A 22,743-nucleotide genomic window follows, 5' to 3' on the forward strand; every position below is an offset into this window, starting at 1 on the left:
ATCTTTTCCAAAAGAACAAACATTATCTCTGACACTCCACAGATAGCGCTCTCACATTCATACAGATGAAATGAATTCTGCTAATTCCTATTATAGAGGATATCTGAGAATATTTATCACATGACATTAATTTTAACTAATAATTGGTAATAGTAAATATTTATGATTTCAATGAATTAACACTGTTCTAGTTTCTTAAATCTTTGATTTCATTTAATCATCATAGCACCTCACAGAGAAGATACTGTTATTATTCTTTTATACAAAAGAAGAAAAAAAGAGAGAAGTTAAATCATTTCCCAAAGATTCCCCCACATTAAGAACTAGTGCTTTATTTCAGGTATTTGTAAAGTCAAAACTCTAGTTGTTTTGAGGTTCAGCTCAATTCTCTCTTTCAATTTGAGATTGTTTTTTCCCTCATTGTTGAGAAGTAACTAAGGTAGTTAGTGTTCCCAAGGAATAATTTCCTCATGTTTTCCATCCCTTAAGTCAAAGAACACATAAATCAAAACCAAAAGCTAATCATACTTGCTGAAATTAAAGGATGAAATAAGATATAGATTTTGTGGGTGATGCTAACACTTCTTCATACATAACACTTTTTATGTAAAAAAAATCCCAAGAAAATGCCATTTGACAGCACGGGCCAGGGGAATCAAGAAAGTCAGGTGCTTTCCAAGGGCCAAATTCTGTCAGAGCCCCTACAAAATGTCTCATTTGTTCTCTGCACCCAGTGTTTCCTTGCTACATATTATACAGTATCAACACTCTACTTAGATGGCAAATAGTTTTCAAGCTGTCAGAACCTGAAAATGCCATGGAAATTTCTGATGTCAAAGTTGAAAAGGTTTTGTAGGTCTTTTCAACTTGGTAGGGATGAGTGCCGTGATTGAGTAGCCTTGCCTGCCATGAATAAGGAAGAAAGGTGGTATCATATTTGCGGACAATTCTGTATCACTTGTTCCCATTTCTCTGTCAGGATATAAAACTTCTGAGTAAAATCTGAATTTCATGTATCATTCATCAGAGAGAGAAGCCTGGTGACTATGAATTCAGCTTTTTTGACCACTGTATTTATGGGTTGAAATTAATCAACTGGCATTCTGTTCCATTTACTAGTCTTTTGTGAAGTTGGTTATACAAAATCCAATCAGTATCATCCATTCTCCGTGTGCTTGACAAGATCAATTTTCTGAGTTGTCAGTATTGATGAACAAACCTCAAACTAAAATACCAAGATGGCCTTCCTATTAGGAAAGAATTCTATCAGGCACTTTTTCACTTTAATAAAGACAATTATTATCAAGCTCAGCTTTACCATTTCCAAGTTTAATAATTTCTTTTCTTAAATTCTTCTTTGTGAATTGATTATTGCCATGATTATGTTAAATCTAATACTAACACTCCCACTATTTCTCATCTTGATTTTAAAATCAGTGAGAGTACCTTGAGTAGTCTAGTACTCTCTCCATTGTATTAGTTTGTCAACATCACTTACACTGGCATCTTCTTTTCCCAGAATCCCTCTTTCCCAAATTCAGATATACCCATATCCTCCTTTGTGACATCATCATTTTATGTTCTCACACTCCCCTTTCTGAACCCATGTTTAGGTTTACCTTTCGAACATTTGCCAACCGATTCATCATCAAGGACTCCTCTCGATCATCATCGTCATCCAAGTCGAGCATGGGCATGCCAAAGGGGTCAATGATGCTGCAGCACCTGGAGCCTTCATCTCGAGGATCAAATGGATCCACAATTATGGGCTCAGTTCCTTTTATTTCACAACGACAGAAGGGGCAGCCCTGGCCATCGGATTCCTGAACGAACAGAGAAAAGGCAGTAATTGGTCTTTGTTGAAAACAGATCGTAGTGAGAAGTACCAATATTCTACAACTACCAAAAAAGTTGCAAAGAGGTTTTTGGGTAAAAGGCGGAAGAAGTTTGCTCAGAAGAAGTAATGGGAGCATAATAGGGAGTCAACAAAATACATGACACATGTTTAGAACCTTGTATTTCTCAAGAAGAAATATTTCTTTTATTTAAAAAAAAAAGACTGAGTTGCCAAAGAAAAGGAGCCTTTTTATTTCCCTGAATGTTCATTTATAATTCTAATGTATCAAGAGCCCTGTCAAAAACTAGAGATTGAATCATATTCTTCTTTACTGACAAGACTGCAGAACTAATTAAACATTCTATAAAAAGGGCATTTTGACAAGAAAAAAAATAAAAGTTGTGGTATTGATAGGAAGAATCCATTTAAAAATCTGGAAAAGTTCCTGCGAATATAAATATTGCCAAATATTTCCATTTTAGTTGCCAGGTCTCTAAAAATCTTGATTTATAAGGAATTAGAGAAGAAAAATATGGCAAATATATTATACTGTGAAACCAAAAGCCTATCTCATCTGGACATAGTTCATTTAGAATATAGTATTCTTGCCCATAATCTTGCTTTCAAATTAGATACTGCCAAAAGATTTGTACAAAAGCTTTTGGGCTGGAAATCATTTATTCATAATGATAGGTGGCTTTGTTCAAAGTCTCCCAAATTAATTTCTCAGAACTAACTGCATTAACAATTAAAAACTGGCAAAGAATTAGGACAAGCTTATTTTCTTGCCCTGTAGAGATAGATGGCAAAAGATAGTCACCACCCTATTTTTCTTTTTGCATTACTATCTGATATTATTAGTGTTTTTTTTTTTTAAGATTTTATTTCTTTATTTGAGAGGTAGTTAGAGACACTGAGAGGGAGAGACAGAGAGAAAGGTCTTCCTTCTATTGGTTCACTCCTCAGAGGCCTGCAACAGCTGGAGCTGTGCTGATCCGAAGCCAGGAGCCAGGTGCTTCTTCCTGGTCTCCCATGCTGGTGCAGGGACTGCTCTCTCAGGCCATAGCAGAGAGCTGGATTGGAAGGAGGCAGCTGAGACTAGAACCTGCATCCATATGGGGTGCCGGCGCCGCAGGTGGAGGATTAACCTACTGCGCTACAGGGCAGGCCCCTATTAGTGTGTTATTTTACAAGTGGTCAAAATCATAAAATCACTTTAGGGCAGAAACAGATGAATTAGCAGCATTTTGGGGATAAAACAGGATGCAGAGAGAGCTAATACTTGGAACTGTTCACTTGTTTAAATGTGAGATGCGTGATCTACCTGCTCTACAGGGCTCACATTAGTGGTGGAAGAATTCTTTTGCTCTCCTCTCAGGGGCCAATTACCACGCATTTACTCTGTGGCAGACTTTATGTCAAATAACATACTTTTTCTTTCTTTCCTTTTTTAAAGATTGGTTTATTTATTTGAAAGGCAGAGTTACAGAGCCAGAGGCAGTGTGGGGAGGGGGGTGGGTGGAGGAAGAGAAAGAGAAAGTCTTCCATTTGCTGGTTCACTCCCCTGATGGTCACAACAGCCAGAGCTGCTCTGACGTGAAGCCAGGAGCCAGGAGCTTCTTCCAGCTCTCCCACGTGGGTGCAAGGGCCCAAAGACATGGGCCATCTTTCACTGCTTTCGCAGGCCATAGAAGAAAGCTGGATCGGAAGTGGGGCAGCCTGGACTCAACTTAGCGCCTAAATGGGATGCCAGCACTGCAGGAGGCAGCTTTACCCACTACACCACAGCGCCAGCCCCAGCACACTTTTTCTAAGCTTAACTCAGATTAATAAATTGAATATCTTCTTTGTCAGGTAAATTGTCAAAAAAAGCGAAAATCACTCTGGATTACTTAAAAGAAATTAACATTTCCTTATTCATCTGCTTTTACATAATTTGGTAAAGAAACTTGAAATGGTAACATCATTGAATCAAGGTGGTGTGAAAAAATATATTCATGTCAACACCGGTGCTTTTGTGTGCCTAATACCATACACTGTTCAGGACTGGTGGACTTCTAACCCTTTAAACATTATTTTGTCCATCGTTTTACAGACAGTTAAACTAAGACAACTTTTTTTGGTTTAGATAACTTCTTTATGCTCATATTTTTAAACATAGGAGTAGGTTTTTAAGGAAATCTAAACTTTTTCCCTATCTTTCAATAATAAGAATATTCAATTTTTTAAAGAGTATATTCAATATATACTATCATTCAGGGAAAATTTCCTTACCATAAAAGTCAAAAGAGATTCATATTATGTAAAGTCAAAAGAAATCCACATTATGTGCCTGTGGTGAAATCTACTTCCATTTCAGCACAAGAAAACAGTAAAAAGGGGGTTGGCATTGTGGATGGCAGCATTCCATACTGCAGAGTCAGTTGAGTCCTGACTGCTCCACTTCTTCTTCTTCGTTTTTTTTTTTTTTTTTTTTTTTGGAGATTTTATTTATTTATTTGAGGGGTAGAGTTACAGACAGTGAGAGGGAGAGACAGAGAGAGAAGTGCCAGGAACCAGGTCTTCTTCCTGGTCGCCCTCATGGGTGCAAGCCCCAAGGACTTGGACCACCTTCTACTGCTTTCCCAGGCCACAGCAGAGAGCTAGAATGGAAGAGGAGCAGCCAGGACTAGAATCAATGCCCATATGGGATGCAGGCGCTGCAGGTGGAGGATTAACCTACTGCGCCATGGTGCTGGCCTCATGACTGCCCCACTTCTAACCCAGATCCCTGCTAGTGTACCTGAGAAGCCAGCACAAGACAGCTCAAGTACTAGGGTCCCTGACATCCATGTGGGAGATCAGGATGGAGTTTCTAAGTCTTGACTTCGGTTAAGCCCATACCTGGCTGCTGTGGGTATTTGGGGAGTGAACCAATGGATGGACGATCTCTCTGTGTTTCTCCCTCTCTGCCACACTCTTACAAAGAAATAAATAACTTTTTTAAAAAAGACAACAGAAAAATGATACTTTTTATACATAAGAGCAATCTATGAAGACCACATGTTTTCTGTGCCTTTAATGCATGAAAAATGGAAAGCTGTACTCTCAGCCCTAAGTACCCACTGTATTCACACATTTAAAGAAATTGTTATAGGGGTTTAGTGCTGTGGCGTAGTTGGTGAAGCCACTGCCTGTGGCACCAGCACCCCATAAGGGTACTGGTTTGAGACGTGATTGCTCCCCTTCAGGTCCAGCTTCCTACTAATGAGCCTGGGAAGGCAGTGGAAGATGGCCCAAGTACTTGGTCCTCTGCACCCACATGAGAGACCCAGAAGAAGTTCCTGGCTCCTGGCTTTGGATTGGCCCAGCTCCAGCCACTGCAGTCATTTTGGGAGTGAGCCAGCAGATGGATGATCAGTCTCTCTCTCTCTCTGTAACTCTGCCTTTCAAATAAATAAAATAAATATTGAAAATAAATAAAAGAAATTATTGCATAAAATTTCAAATATATGTAAAATTAGAAAAGTATACCAAACCTCTACGTAGTTACAGCCCAACTACAATAATTTTCAACTCATTCCTCAATCAAGCTTCATTTGTACTTTCACATGCTCCTTTCAATCTTTTTTTTTTTTTTTTTTTTTTTTTTTTGACAGGCAGAGTGGACAGTGAGAGAGAGACAAAGGTCTTCCTTTTGCCGTTGGTTCACCATCTAATGGCCGCTGCGGCCAGCGCACTGATCTGATGGCAGGAGCCAGGTACTTATCCTGGTCTCCCATGGGGTGCAGGGCCCAAGTACTTGGGCCATCCTCCACTGCACTCCCTGGCCACAGCAGAGAGATGGCCTGGAAGAGGGGCAACCGGGACAGAATCCAGCGCCCCGACCAGGACTAGAACCTGGTGTGCCGGCGCCGCAAGGCGGAGGATTAGCCTAGTGAGCCGTGGCGCCGGCACTTTCAATCTTGATTATTATGAAGCACATATTCCATGTCAAAAATTCCACCATAAATATCTTAGTATGTGTAAGCAGAAATAGGAAATCTTCTAAAGACTGAACTACAATATGATTATCAGAATTAAAAATTATCTGGGGCTGGCACTGTGGTGTAGTGGGTGAAGTCACTGCCTGCAGTGCAGGCATCCCATATGGGTACTCGTTCAAGTCCCAGGTCTTTGGGCCCCTGCACCCATGTGGGAGACCCAGAAGAATCCCCTGGCTCCTGGCATCGCTTCGGTGAAGCTCCGGCCATTGCAGCCAGTTGGGGAGTGAACGGGCGCATGGAAGACCTCTCTCTCTCTCTCTCTGCATCTGCTTCTCTGTAACTATCTTTCAAATAAATAAATAAATAATATCTTTAAAAAATAATTAAAAATTATCCCATTCAATCTAAATCATTAAAGTCACATACTTTTTGAGACTAGTGGATTGTGTAAGTTATTCTATTAGTTTACCCAGGTTTCTCTTAGAACCATAAAAATCAATTTACATGTTGCTCTGGTTAGGGATGACTTCCAGTTTGTTTGATCTAGTTCCTCACAAAAGGTAACTGAAAAGAATGAGTTTGGAAGAGGAGGGAAATGAAAGCTAACAACAGTGTGTGTATTTACAAGAAGACTGGAAACAGTCCATCTAAGACTAAATTTGTGTTTTTCTTGATCCATCCTACCAGAAAATTTTAATGTTTGTTATATAAATTGAGGATGTGAGTCAAAGTAGTCATATTATAAGAGAAGTTACCACAAGAGAGTTTTGTCCAGTTTTATGTGCTGTTCAAAGTGGACTACCCAGTACATCAACAAAAAAGCTTCTATGAACATCTATCTTCATTTGCAAACTCACACATTAACTTCTCTCCATAATGGCACTGATAATAAAATGACTTTACTCAGCATTCTTTCTTTATAAATTGACTACTGTCACATGCAAATTAAGTTTAACCATAAATTCTCAAATGCCACCACAGTTACTCTGCCCTAGTTTCTGCGATGTGGTTGATTGAATACACACAAAGAATGTTGATATTAGACATGTTAACTCATTAGGATTGTACCTCAATAATGTTTCTATCAATTTAATGCCATACTAAAGATCATTTGTAAATGAAGAAGACCAAAAACTAATTTTCTAGTCTTCAACACATGCACATTCTGTGAATGTTAAGAGGAACTACTCAAGGCTCAATCTATTCTGATTGACTCAGTAGATTTCACTTCCTAAAAATAAGAAAAACTTCCAAACACAAATTTTCAACAAATGCTACACACATCTGAAGCTTAACTATGCAATAAAATCATGAAAAAATAATTCAGATTTACACTGCAACCATTAATACTACAAGTTAATATTATTATATAAAATGTAATTTTAGGTAACTTTGGACTAAATTAATAGAAAAATAAAAAGTTTACTTAAATATTAAAAAAACAAGGTCACTGTTCCCCACAAACACCATATGCAAATGTCTAAATGCGTATTTTCACTACCATCTCATCAACACATCATCACTGATGAGCCAGCCACCTCCTATATTGTTTATTACTCAGATAGGCAGGCACATATACTTCAAGTGAATTCTTTCTTTTAAGTATTGTTAAAATAAACATTATTTATAGAACAATTTACCTTCAGAATAATTAATTACTTGAGGCATACTTTTCTTAAATGATTTTCTTAAGAAAAAAAAAAAAAAACTGCTTATAAGCTTCTCCTTGAAAGGCAGAATGATAAATAGAAAAAAAGAAGAGAAAAAAATAACAAAAAATTTAAAAAATTTTAAAAAAGAAAGGCATAATGAGAGAGAGAGAGACAGAAGGAGAGAGAGAAGGATCTCCCATCTGCTAGTTCACTGCACAAATGAATAAACTGAGAGCAGACTGGGTATATATCAAATATAGTCAGAGTACAGTATCTCCAACAGAAACTTAACTACTGCTTGAAAGAATGAATTGAAAGAATAAATAAGAATAATTTACAGTGACCTTAAACTAAATGCTCCACATATGAGAGATATTTGGTTTTGGTGCTGTTTTATGATGGACAAGAAAGCTCTCATGAAAGCAGACAATTACAGTTTTCATTTAGGAGGCCCATACAAAAATGTACAGTCAGTAAAGGAGCACAGACATCTGGATTAGACTTCTGCTTCCTCCTGTTATTGCTATGTGACAATGGACAATTCTTTACAGAGTGTAATGATATAATTATCAATTTTAGGGATATCATATATTGAGATAAATTACTTCACAATTTTATAAAGTGCTACACAAATTCCAGGGTGTAAAACTGCTATAAAAGTAATTTCAAGAACAAAGAAATACAGTAAAGAAACTGAGGAAATATACTACCAACTGAACACCTATCTCCAAATAATCCCATTGTGCAATGCCATAAATAAAATTTCAAAGCTGTAGAACTATTAGTATACACAGATTAAACATACTTGGAAATAGAAGATATCATGTAAGTGATACTATCAATTGCTATATTAGGAAAAATTAAAATTCCAGGCACTGCTGGAAACACTATAAATTAACTCATTTGATCCTCTGAGGTACACTTATTACTTCCATTTTACCAGTAAGAAAATGGAGATTTTATATAATTTGACAAAGGTCATATAGTTAAGTAGTACTAAATAGAAAATCACAACAAGCAAGTCTGTTCCAAGAGTCTAATCATTTCATCACCATAATAGAGTATTAAAATGTAGTAATTCTGCAGCCAGAGATTCATAGCTGTAAGAAAATCTCCCGTGGTCCATTTTCAACACAGAATGGAAAATTACTGTTAGCTGACTTGCAGATGTAGCAAAACTCACTATTCAAACAGAATGCAATGGAGCACAAGAAGCTATGAAGCAGCCAAACCACTAAAGGAAATTACAGAGAAGAGGAAGGTAACTTTCTAACTTAGGTTGATGTCCAGGAAGATTGCACATTCCATAGAACTCAGCCAATGAGGAACCAGGGCAGGGACCCACCTGTGTGCTAGGATATAAGCTGCATGCTCTAATTACTCCAAGGGTGCTTGCTCCTCAGACTCCATCTTGCAAGACTGATAAGAAAGCCTTACTTTCACTGCACATCCTGAGGCTGAGTCCATCTCCCGGGAGAACAGATGAGGATATTTCCCACAACAGCCAAGGTTAAATAAAGTTCAAAATATGCTGTCTCCATTCATAAATGAAATAGCAATCTATTTTGATGAAATTCCAAGTTTCAAAATAAAGGAGCTATTGTAATATATCAATTTTGTTTACTTTAATAGAAAAGTTTCAGCTTTTTAATAGGCAGATGCAAATGTATTTGAGTAATTATAGTATTCCTTGAGATATTTCTATACGGGAAGAGCTTTTCATTTTAAATATTTGTTGTTTGAATCTAATTTATAATTTGAATGCATGAACTCTGGGAGTTTATACTGTGTAGGCACTTAACTTAGTGGGATCATTTTAAAACACCAACAATAAAAGGTCTATGTCACAACCAACTGAAAGTATTTCCAAAATGCCAACATCTATTACTGTCCAGACACATCACAATACAGTAAGCATTCATCTAATTCAGTCACTAGATTGAGAGTCAAGCATCTTCTCTACAAGATTTCATTTTCTCACATCCATCTCCTCCTTTTCATTCCTACAGCATCGCCCTAGTTCACGACATCACTGTAATGTTCTGGACAACTTGAGTAGCCTCTGTGTAACTCTGAAAATCAAAGAGAAGCTCCAACATCTTATTTTGTCACATTTACCCAGACAGACATGACATGTAATCAAAGAGATAAATACCAATTTAAAACATTCTTAAAGGCAAATATTATCTTCTTATTTGTGGTACTGAAGTCACAAAATTTCACTGAGGCTAGAAATTTGAAGGCTGGTTGCTTTTGAAGGAAGATACAACAAGGATTATCTCTAAATGCCTTCAATGTGCTCACCTGAGCTTGCTTTTTACCTCTCTTACACAACTACCAATTTTCCCTCAATGGTGCTGTCTAAATATGGAACATCAATAAATCACTTTAATCATGTCATATTAAAATCAGAGTATATTGATTTTCACCTATTGATGTTTTGTGAATTGCTATTTTGAACACCCTAATATCTTTTCTTTGAAGTATATTAAACAAACATGGAGTGTAATTAAAGGAAAATTAATTTTACTTTTAATTGGATTAACATCTTTGGCAGTAAATCAAAATATGGTCACATGTCCAACTGATATAATATACCCATTCTTTTTTGGAAGGAAGACTTGAAGCACACAGTTTATAGCATGTGCCTCTCAGGAGTTCAAAAAACATTCTTAGTTTCCCAGAAAAAGTAAAGAATGAAAACATGTCCTTACTTTGCACCTTGCATGGTAATCCTCACCATTACTGCTACATAATGTACTCTGACAGAATAGAAGATGTGGAGAAGTTCAGGGCTGAGAAGATAAATGTTGTGTTAATGTCCCATTAACTTGCGGAAGTGAAAGAAAATGCTCCCTGCTTTACTGCCAAGGGCAGAGCAGAAATGCTGCACCCAGAGTCACAGGGCTTCAAAGGACGCCTCTAGCTAGGTGATTATTCAACTTAGTATTCTGTGCAAATTCTGCCGTGCTTATTCAATTTATTAAATAACACAGATGTTTCAGAAGGAGAAAAAAAGCATCTGACACCTCTTCGGAGGCATGACTAATAGGCCATTATGACAGCAATTAAAGACTAACCACTTGCAGCCTGCAACAAGGAATTGACACTGCTACCCTGCATTTCTTAGGTTTTTTGTTAATTACATAAAATTTAGGTCTCTAATGAATTTCAATTAAACCAAAGTAGGGCATGAAATGGAAGGAAACGCTGGTGAAGAATTATTTGCTCAAAGTGCACACTGGCTGAACACATTATGTTTTATGGCTGAGGTTTAATATTTCCTATTGGACTCTGACTGATTTATCGTAGCTTCTTGGCAGACCTGCAGCCTTCAAAATCATTTTCATATCAGTGTGTCCAACCAAAGTGGTAGAAAGTAACAAAAAATGTCTGGCATCCTTAATTAAATTTGAAGAATAACAGGATATTCATCTCAGGTAATTAATGCTGTGCCCACCTATTACTTTCAAATTTAATTTTAATTTCTTGAGAATAGGGGTGGTGTTTTAGTGTTCTCAGCTCAGATATGAGAACAGAACCTGGGACAAAGCAGCCAATCAAAGAATGTTTCATAGATAAGAAATAAGTAAATAGGTAAGTAAATAAATAAGTGGATTTGAAATTTGGGGGGGAATGATGGCTGAAACAATCCAGCCCTATACTATTTTCGAATTAGGAAAATGTTTAAAAAGAAGAGATGTATTACTACTTGCTCTCAAGTTCAGAGACGTAATAGTCTCACAATACTTCTTATTACATCTATACATTTAGATGCAACGTATGATAACACATTGCAGAACTATTTAGATTTTCTAAAATTTTGCTCTTTCCTTTACATATTCATCATTAATTAGGGTAAGTCCAGTGAGGAGCTGAGGCCTTATCTATGAGTTTTCTTTATTAGATCTAATGTTTTTCAAATATGTGTTAACTAGAGTAATTTGATAATTTATTTTTATTAAATAATAGGGGTACTTTGCAATAACATCTTCAAATGATCACCAAATACTACCCTTCATACAACATGAAAGCTGCATAAGGAAATTTGAAGGTGGGCAGGAAGAAACACTGTGTAAAATCTGTGTGTAAATGGAGAAATCTTCTGGTTTGTTGAAAATGGAAGCTTCTGTTGACTAGTAAGACCCCACTGATATGCAAGTATAGAAATGATGGAATACTACTTTAGAAATCTCAAACCGTGCCTTATGAACAGTTTTCTTTAGGAGTAAGGAAGGCTTGAACCAGAGGTCACTGTACATACTTCTTGGTATAAAAGAGCAATGAAGAAAAATTCAGTCTTACTCATTTTGAGTTAGAGCTGGTAGTACTGCAAGTAACAAATGTGGTTCAAAGATAAATTGAAAAAAGTCAAAATGTGAAAAACTGAAGGAACTCAACAACAATAGCTACTGCATGGAACAAATGGATCTAAGGTTTAATATTCTTATGACTCATTCTCAGATCTTGAACATGATAAATGGTATGTAAAAGGGCTTAGATACTCAAAGACTGTAAGATATTATAAGGGTTTTTCACGATTTATGTAGAACATTGTCTTTGTTTAATACAGTCTCAGGCTGCTTCTATGTCTTCTAATGTCTGCTAGACATTATCTAGAAGGCAATGTGTAGATGTAAGAAAAAACAGATAAATACAGATATGTAGGTATACACTTACAATACATATAGAATGAAGCAAGCACTTAGAAAAACATATAACATGTTTCAGGAGAGTATTTACTAATAGCGAACATTTAAGTGAGAATTCTTAGTTCATACAGAATTAAAGTCTTTGAATATTTTTCATTAATATGCAAAATTCTACAGTGAGACTAGGATGATATTATTCACTACTGACATTAAGTGTGGTTTAATATAATATTTCAAAATCCAGAATATTTCTGAATTTGTCACTTTTTGGTTATTGTTTACTTAGTAAAGTACTCCTTCGATATTACTCTCATTTAGCTTCTTTTGAAATGCTGCCTAAACACTGTTTTCAGTGCTTAAGAATTTATGCATTTCCTCATTTTCTAAAAGTAAAATTGAGAAGTATTTCAGAGTACAAAAGGGAAATAATGGATGTTTATAATTTATAAATATTATTGAACACAGCCTCATATGAAGCTATTAGATGAATATGAAAAATCATGGTGTGAATCAAGAACTAATTAGCCACTTGCCAGCGGGACTATTACCACTTGGAGAATGCACACTAATACAAAGAAAAGTTGTGGTGATGCAAACAGCCACATAATGATAACGTAACAATGACAACTGGACAAGAATCCCATGGCTTTCATGCACAATGGACGTATTACAAACTGCTCACAGACTTCTCAAATGAAATGCATACTACTGGCCCTGAATTTCTTTTTTTCAAAAAACCGATAAGCATTCATTAAAAAAGTATACAGAAAGTAAAGCAAACAGAATTTATCTTGTTTTACATTCAGCCAATCTCACTTTAGACTACAAGATAAACAACTATTTTGTGAAATATTTTATAGAATAAACTTTACTAATCGAAGACTTCTGCCAAACTACTAGGAGTGTCTGACTCTTAACCCACTTATGCTCCAAATATCAAGCACCGTACAAAGATGAGAAGTTTTGCAACATGTCTGAATGTCTGTGCTTCAAATCTGTAGCTTCAAGAAAATGACTGAAAGCTGCAGGTCCTGTACTGAGGCAGAGGGTATAATTCTATGTGACAGCATAAAATTCTGACTTTCAGGAGAAAGCCAAGTTTTAGCTTCTTTACACCCATGAGAACCACACCATCCCACTGAAGGCGTGAGTCAATCCTCAAAGTTTGTCCTGCAGTCAACAACCTCTCCGCAATATCTTCTGCTGATAGAGTGGAAACACACTTGCAAAAAATTGGTTTTGTCTTCTACCAGCATATCTAAATTTATTTAACACCATTTTTAAAAAGGCACTGCTAAGTTTGCAGGACTATTATTGTTAACATAGCCTAAGAAGCAATCAAGAACCTACAGGCTGAAAATGATTTTTGCTGATGCCAAATCCTTCTTCCTCCAACATCTCCCTGTACTACCAAAAACTCACCCAGTATCATGAAGGGATAAAAGGAAGAAAAAGGATATCAAGAAAAACCAAAGTGTGGCTGGTGTTAGGGTGTAGTGGGTTAAGTCGCCAACTTGCAATGCCGGCAACCCATATGGTACCAGGTCATGTCCCTGCTGCTCCAATTCTGATTCAGCTCTCTGTTAACATGCCTGGGAATACAGTGGAGGGTGGTCTAAGTGTCCGGGCTCCTGCCACCCACATGCAACATGTGGATGAAGCTCCTGGTTTCAGCCTGGCCCAATCCTGTTAGCAAACCAGAGGATGAAAGTTCTCTCATTCTCTTTCCCTCTCTCTCTGCAACTCTGGCACACAAATAAAGGAATAAATTTTTTAAAAATGGATTTAAAGAAAAACTAAAGTGAAATAGAAATTAAAAGTGTATTCATGTAGAGCAGGGACACTTAAACAATTTGACTCAGGTGGCAAAGATGTCTAAGGGTTGATTAAAATTAAGTTATATATGAAAAAGAAATCAAAGATAAAACATAGCAAATAAACTAAAGAATTTCAAATATGAGATTTTAAAAGAATAATTTAAAGTAAAGCAGTTATCAATATTACTTTTGTAACCATTAGAATAAAAAAAGAGAAATACTAATAGGGAGTATAAGGAAGACAGCCAAGTTGCTAATTACGCCTTGATTATACCTGCCATGCCGTAAGACAAGAGGTACACATCAAATGCCCACAAGGCTCAATCTTGACATCTTTGTCATTCTCTGCACAAATTTTACAGAGCTGAAAAGTGGAACCCATTTCACAATATAATTCATATTGTTCCTGTAATTTAAAACAAAAAGAGGCAATGTTAGCATATTTTTTAGCATGAACAGTTAATACTGAATTATTTAAAATACAATGTCTTACAGTAAATCTCACACATGATCTTGTCAGAATTATGCTACCATTTAAGACCTGTTCTAACTAGATAATCATGATTTGGTCTACAGAATTCATTTTTAAAAGGTTTGAGCAAGGACCAGTGCTGTGGCGTAGCGACGGGTAAAGCTGCCGCCTACAGTCCGGCATACCACATGGGTATCAGTTCAAGTCTGGGCTGACCTCCTTCCAATCCAGCTCCCTACGAATTGCCTGGGAAAGCAGCAGAAGATGGTACAAAAGTGCCCTCGTGGAAGACCCAGAAGAAGGTCTTGGCTTCTGGCTTCGGACTGGCACAGCTCTGACCATTGCGATCAACTGGGGAGTGAACCAGTGGTTGGAGAGACCTCTCTTTGTCTCTGTCTCCTTCTGCCTCTCGTTCTCTCCCTGTGTAACTCTCACTTTCAAATAAATAAATATTTTTAAAAAATGGTTTTAGCACTTAGGAGAAATTTTAGAAGCTTTAATATGGCCACTTAATGTTTTGTACTATTCCTCTTGGAAAGGACTTGCTTCAACAGTCAGCATAATCCAAAAGACAAACTCCACTGTTTTAACATAGTAATATAAATGATCTTTCCTTTTCCAAAATGCTGCATGCTCATCTAAACTGCCAATCGGAAAAAAAAAATTAATTCTGGCCAAACTCTAAATTTTGTTTCAAAGGTATCTTTAGAAATTCCAAAATAAAAGAAAGCAACATGTGTGGCCAGCGCTGTAGTATAGTATATGCAGGCATCCCATATTGGCACTGGATTGAGTCCTGGCTGCTCTACTTCCAATCCAGATCCCTGCTAACGGCTTTGGAATGCAGTGGAAGATGGCCCAGGTTCTTGGGCCTCTACACCCATGTGGGAGACCCAGAAGAAGCTCCTGGCTCCTGGCTTCAGATAGGCCCAGCTCTGGCAGTTGCAGCCAGCTGGGGAGTGAACCAGTGGATGGAAGACCTTTCTCTGTTGCTCTCCCTCTCTCAATCTATAGCTCTGCCTCTCGAATAAATAAATAAATCTTTAAAAAAAGCAATATTTGCAGGATCATCCCAACATGGCTTACACTATGGCCACTTAATACTTCACATCATCTCCAATGCACAAGAAACATTTAATTTAATAAAATAATCAGAGGTTCAATAAGTTTAAATTTTTTTCCTCAAATTCCAAATTAAGCATATGAGCTTAGAGTACATATTCTTTTCCTAACACTGTCAGTAAAAATAAATACAACAACCCAAACTTGTTTCTTTAAACTTCTATTTTCATGAAGTGCTGGGATTTTAAACTAAGAGCACTGGGCAGAGTAAAATTCTCAGTGCTCAAAGACTGAAAAGATCTATGTCACAAAGAAGATACTCACAAATAGGGTGGTGAATACAAAAGGAATATGAAGACTTTTTAAAAGAGAAACACAAAGAAAAGGAATTATGCAATAAAAATGTTGATAAAGTAATGCTTTTAGTCTAGTAAGTGCCTCTGTTGTACATGATCCTGAGTAGGTTAAATAAGTGACAATATTTAGTCTACAAAATATATTTAGTCTACTAAATATAATAAAGTCTTGGTAAAATATACATATAGAGAGACATACATATACATGTTCACACATGCATATAGATAATACCTACTCTGTCATTATATCTGTTTATGTGAATACTAATTTTTAGGGAAATTAAGGAAAAGACAAGAATGGATCAAGATGGAAAAGAAACAAATTCAAAATCAGTTATAAGTTACTGACATCCTTCAAACATGTAAGTACTGTGACTAGTTATGACTATCTGAAGACCAAATCTGCAATTATAAAATACTCCAATAAGCTACATCACAGATGCAGAACACAACACAACCTAAACTGCAAATATACCAAGAGTAACTTAAGGGAATGATAAATTACTCCTGAAGATTTATTTTTAAATAATGGCTTTCTAAATAAAAGGAAGCATCTCTCATGAAGGTCATAATATGTCTACCAGAAAATTCATTATCACTCCAGGACTGAGAAGAATTACAATCATATACTGAAGATTCATATACTGAAATATAAATTTCTATAGTGTTTCACATAAAAACACCACAACCACTAGGACTCAAATCTGGAGAATTACTAATAAAGTAAACCATCATTCACTGTATTCCCAAAACTACACTTTAACTCTGGTTTGGTTTTTAAAAATATTTTATTATTTATAACACAAAGCATGAACATATCTAAAATATAGTATGTTTTAAAAGTAGACTGGGGTGTTGGTGCCGTGGCTCACTTGGTTAATCCTCTGCCTGCGGTGCCAGCATCCCATATGAGCGCAGGGTTCTAATCCCGGTTGTTCCTCTTCCAGTCCATTTCTGCTGTGGCCTGGGGGGGCAGTGGAGGATGGCCCAAGTGCTTGGGCCCCTATATCCTCATGGGAGACCAATAAGAGGCACCTGGCTCCTGGCCTTGGATCAGTGTAGCGCCAGCCGTAGCAGCCATTTGGGGAGTGAACCAAGGGAAGGAAGACCTTTCTCTCTGTCTCTCTCACTGTCTATAACTCTACCTGTCAAATAAATTAAAAATAAATAAATAAATAAAACTAGACTGTATGTAAAATAAAAATTTGAAGTTTCATTTTTGGTCTTTCCTTCCTTGAATCCCCAGTACTTTTCACTCCCTCAGTCAAGCACTTACTGCTTTGGAACTTTTTGATGTTTTCAAAAGAATATGCATAATGTTCATACCTAGTAATTGCCTGTCTATTTATTTATAAAAACTAAACTTTACAAAGTGAAATGTTACATAATTGAGCTTTATATACATGGAATTATCTTACAGAACAAGATGTGAAAATTCCCATGTGAATACACAGAGCTAACTATTTCCTGCTAATGACTCCATGTAATATAGAATGAGTATTCTATGGTTACCTTAATCTGTTATTGAACTTTGATAAGTCTGTAGTTTTTCACTTGAGAAATCTATAATCAACAGCTATTATTCAGATCATTGTATGTATGTGCACATGATTTATGAAGTTCATGGAACTTTAATGAAAGTTCATGGAACTCAGAACTAAAAGGTTATTTTGGTGCAAAAATTTTTGAAATCCAAGCATATGAGAGGTTTTCAAAGATTTCATGGGAAACACATATTATTAAAAAACACATATGGATTTCAACATTTTTTATGGATTTATTTATTTATTTGAAAGAGTTACAGAGAGAAGAGAGAGAGAGGTCTTCAATCTGCTGGTTCACTCCCCAAATGGCTGCAACAGTCGGAGCTGGGCTGAACCAAAGCCAGTAGCCAGGAGCTTCTGCCAAGTCTCCAACAAGTGTGCAGGGACCCAAGCATTTGGACCATCTCCCACTGCTTTTACAGGTCATAGCAGAGAGCTGGATCAGAAGTGGAGTAGCCAGGACTCGAACTGGCACCTATATGGCACTGCAGGTGGCTGCTTTACCAGCTACAACACAGCGCCAGCCATGTATTTCAATATTTTTGTGCAATAATACAAATTTTCTATTCTATGTCAATGAACTTTTTAAGTACCCTCACATATAGATGGATTTTAAAGTCAAAACATCTTTTGACTTTAACTAGTATCACGCTCTAAATCAGTTTTATCAACTTGCATTCTCATAACCTGTAAAGCTATCAAAAGAACACTTAGAAAACCATAAGTATCATCTTCAATATGGCTCAGCTACCATACAACTCTAAAAGCAATGTCACATAATTATTCCAATTGTTTTGTAATTTTCTAAACCATTGCCCTCTGGTCTTATTTTTCTACCAATAGATTTATCTATCAATTGCCTACACACAAATGCTAATATTAGATTGCAAGCAAGTATAATAAAAGCAGAAAATTTTATCCAAAAATAAAGTAATATTTTTAAACAGTCTCAAAATTCCTTAAATATCTTTTATATTAAATACTAGTGCTTGATTTTAAATATAGTAAAAAGAATCTTGTTTATTTATAAGGTTTTACAGATACTTATTTATTACACTTTTCCAGAATTTCTTCTTACCTGTGTAACTTTTATATGATCGTGGGGTGTAGGTTCACATAATCCAGTTAAATCAGGATTATAGCTCCTCCCATCAGGATAAAGATAACTGAATTTAAAGAGAAACTTTATTACCTTAAATATATGTTTTAATTGCACTTAAGGTTACATAATCAGATTTTTTTATACTTAAATAACACTTGGAGGTTTCCCTTTTCTGTAACATGTCAATATATAATCTTTTATTGTTTCTGTAACATTATTAATTTTTAGAATATTTAAAATGCAGAAATAATTTTCATGTAAGAAATACATAACTAATATAAACTCAGTTACTAAGCAACCATTTTCAATAAGAATATATTTCATATATGGCCTTTATATAAATTTAAATTTCACTTTATGTGCGGATTTTTTTCTACTCCCAAATACTTTGGATATATATGTATTTGCGATGATTATTTCTTTCATCTGAAGCACAGGTAATATGAATTAGATCATTTTACACCATACTTAATACCACATGGAGGGAAAACAGAATCAAAGGTCACAATATTCCCACAAGCTACTCAAACACTTCCATGGTGTGCCTGTTCCTCTAATTTCTCATTCTCTTTTCCTAAATCATTTTCCATTCTCCCTAACACATTTGTGCACCCGTGTACATGCACACACATTTTAAAAACTTAGAAAATGTTAGAATTCCATGTTTCACTGACTTCAACAAAGCTGTAACACAAGATATAAAATATGATGTCAGGTTCTGTTATCAGAGGAAACTTAAATCTAAACTAAAACAGTAATAATGCCATCTTCCTGTGTTAAACAGCTTATAGGCTTTATAAAGAAATTCATTAAAATTATAGTTAACAGGGTAGGCACCTGGCACAAAGTTGCTGCTCAGGACAGCCACATCCCATATCAGAAGGCCTGATTCAAGTCCCAGCTTCTCTGCTTATGATCGAGCTTCTTGATAATGCACAACTTGGGAGGCAACAGAAAATGGCTAAGTACTTAGATTGCCATCTTTGCTGCACACGTGGATTGAGTTATTTCTTTTTTTTTTTTTTTAAGATTTTATTTATTTATTTGAAAGGTAGAGTTACAGACAGTGAAAAAGAGAGACACAGAGAGAAAGGTCTTCCATCCACTGGTTCACTCCCCAAATGGCTGCAATGGCTGGAGCTGAGCAGATCTGAAGCCAGGAGCCAGAGCTTCCTCCCAGTCTCCCATGTGGGTGCAGGGGCCCAAGGACTTGGGACATCTCCCACTGCTTTCCCAGGCCATAACAGAGAGCTGGATCGAAGTGCAGCAGCCAGGATTCAAACTGGTGTACATATGTGATGCCGGTGCCACAGGCAGAGAATTAAGCTACTGTGCCACAGTGCCAAGTGGATTGAGTTCTGAGCTCATAGCTCAGGTTGGTGAAGGCATGGTTATTGTGGGCATTTAAGGGATTGAACCAGTGGATGAAAGACAGATCTCTCTTTCAATCTCTCTCTTTTAAATAAAATGAAAATAAATGATTATAAAAATTATAGCTATTGTTTTGTTGAATACCTCTTTGATTAAAAAAGTGGCAGTATTACTGCTGGATTTCATCAATTATTAAACTATAGCAACCTATATTTATATCTTTCTATATTAGATGGCTTGAATAAGAATATAATACTATAATCATGAATATTTTAAAGACAAAACTATATCAAAACTCTTTTGGTAAGTAAATGCTATAGTTTACTAAGGAAAACTAGAAAAATGCACTGAAAGAATGGGCAATTCTTACAGTGGAAGGCGCAGCTTGGTGAGATACAATTTTTTTTAAGATTTAGGAAAAAGTATATTTTATACTTGAATATGAAACATATTTGGAGTGTCATACGGGTGTGGGTGAAGGCTGATAAAATTCTACACATTAAATGAAGAAGGGCAAGCAAAGCCAGGCAGTAACTTTCTTTCTTTTTTTTTTTTTTTTCCACAGGCAGAGTGGACAGTGAGAGAGAGAGACAGAGAGAAAGGTCTTCCTTTTGCCGTTGAGTAACTTTCTTTTCATACTCTAAAATGGCCAATTAAAAAATGTTCACGTCACATTTTATCATGTCAAGAAATCTCAAAATCCTAGGAAAATTTCAGAAAGGATAGCAGAGGAGCTAGAGAAAAGGATCACTGGTTCTATGTAGCCAAGTTGAGGGACTATTTCATAATTTCTCTTCTTGGTACACTCAAGGTACTGTTGCAGACCATCCCTTTTTAATAGGAAAGAAGGGGCAAAGAATCTTAGTTGGTTATTAAAATAGACTTTTCTATCATCTATGTCATATGATGTTGGTTTAGCTGTAAGGAAAATAAATTGACCCTAACAACTGCAGCACTAAATGATACCCTCTGTTTTTACTTATCCTAAAAATCACCCTCTCAAATTAATGCAATAAAACAATTTTCATTCTTATCTATGGTTTTATTTTCCAACAAAATTACCAAGGCACTTGGAAGGTACCTGGGGGAGTGTGATGATAACAGTAAATCTGCACAAGAATCCCCAAGCACTGCTCTATTGAAGACAATATGCTACAATTTGTTTCTTCTTGTTTGACTTTTAGCAAGTTCATAGAAGGTGTGAAAACAATGAAAATAAGTTATATCAAAAACACTCCATCTACAGATTTGCTCACTCATATAATCTATTTAAAGATTAAAACTTATATAAGCACAGGTTATATATGAAAAAAAAAAAACTCAATCATGGTGAACATAAAGCTCAATCAAGGTGAACATATATGCATGAATCTCTCATTTCCCAGCTTATGGATAAATGACAATAAATAGTAAATTAATGAAAAATAAAGGAACAAAAGACAACTACATATTTGATACCACAACTTGCTACATTAGCTAACTTCTTAAAAGCTTGTGATTTTTAAAAAATATATTTATTTTTATTTCTTTGAAAGGCACAGTTATGTCCACCAGTTCACTCTTCAAATGGCCACAATAGCTAGGGCTAGGCTAGATCAAAGCCAGGAGCCAAGAGCTTCTTCCAGGACTCCCATACAGGAGCAGAGGTCCAAAGACTTGGGCTATCTTCTATTGCTTTCCCAGGCACGTTAGCAGGGAGCTGGATAAGAAGTGGAGCAGCCAGGATTCAAACTAGCACCCATATGGGATGCTGGCCTCACAGGCAGCAGCTTTACCTGTTACACCTCAGAGCCAACTCCAATGCTTACGACTTTAAAAACACATTCTTTTTCTTTGTGTAGGATCTTGAACAGATCCTACCAATTTTTCACCTTTTTTTATATTCTTCTGTAATTACAATGTAAAACATTAAACTGAAATCATTTGCTTTTGCTAACTCAGTGGACTTCTATGGCTTAGTTTTATAGCGCAATCCATAATGCAGCAAGTCAGATCCCTGGTACTCTAAGTGGGTAAGCAAAGCAAATGGCCAGAGAAGGCAGCATTATGAATTGACATTGAGTACAAGAAAAGGAAGCAGAGAATGACATTACAGAATGTGTAAGAACCTCATGTATTGATCAGGAAGGTGTTTAAGAGATCGTCCAAATCTTGTGTGCAAGTGAGATGGGGGAGTCATTATTAATCTAAACACAAAGGAGAAGAATTACCCAAGTTTTTATAGAGGACAGAGAAACTACACTTAGTTATTGACAAGGCATTCTGTAACATGGATTCATTATTTTTGTAAATAAATGAAGGGTATAAAGAGAGAAAAGACAGGAATGAAACGGAGAAAGAAAAGCATTCCAGTTAAAAAGTCAAAGCAGCACTCTGAGGGTTACATGAAGCACCAGAAATCAATGATTCCCCAAAATTTAATATATAAACAACTTTACATTACACCTATATATCTATAACCTTCTTTTCCTATGAAAAATAAAATAACTCATGCTGTAATTTGATGTTGGAATGTATCAGCTGTCACATAATTAGATTTAAATAATTAGGTTATTTTAAAATGACTACTTAAAGCAATGAAAAATAACAACTGAGCATCCATTTCTTGGTCTTGAGATAAAGAGCAAACAGCCAGATCATCAGCAGTTCTATCCATTCTCTCTAATGCAAAGCGGTCTATTTTTTACAGTTATGAATCACAAGCACCCTCACTTCCACTTCTCATACTTACAATCCTTCCCTGCTGCCATCAATCAGGGCTTGAAATAAGGGCTTATTATGAGGTATTGTCTGTAAGATATTGCCATCCCCAGTCACATAGCCAATGGCCCACTGTCCCAATCGCGTGCAGCTTAACCGGAAAATATAGCTACAAAATAGGAGAAAATTATGCTTATTCATATTCAAAATGCA

At 36.2% G+C, this 22,743-nt stretch overlaps 1 protein-coding gene across 14 annotated transcripts in view; it reads right to left on the bottom strand.

The window, feature by feature from the left end:
- CBLB (Cbl proto-oncogene B) overlaps positions 1-22,743 on the bottom strand; it is a 234,226-nt gene that overhangs the window by 71,513 nt on the left and 139,970 nt on the right. For all 14 annotated transcript variants that reach the window (XM_089330699.1, XM_070072025.2, XM_002716724.6 and 11 more), the window contains 4 exons: positions 22,562-22,699; positions 18,436-18,523; positions 14,198-14,329; positions 1,620-1,823 (listed from right to left, as the gene is read on the bottom strand). In XM_089330699.1, the coding sequence (XP_089186825.1) occupies positions 1,620-1,823; positions 14,198-14,329; positions 18,436-18,523; positions 22,562-22,699 (562 nt within the window). The remainder of the gene's footprint in view (positions 1-1,619; positions 1,824-14,197; positions 14,330-18,435; positions 18,524-22,561; positions 22,700-22,743) is intronic.

This window comes from Oryctolagus cuniculus, chromosome 4, assembly GCF_051225735.1.
Source record: "Oryctolagus cuniculus isolate XC-2025 breed Fujian yellow rabbit chromosome 4, ASM5122573v1, whole genome shotgun sequence".
Classification (NCBI taxonomy): domain Eukaryota; kingdom Metazoa; phylum Chordata; class Mammalia; order Lagomorpha; family Leporidae; genus Oryctolagus; species Oryctolagus cuniculus.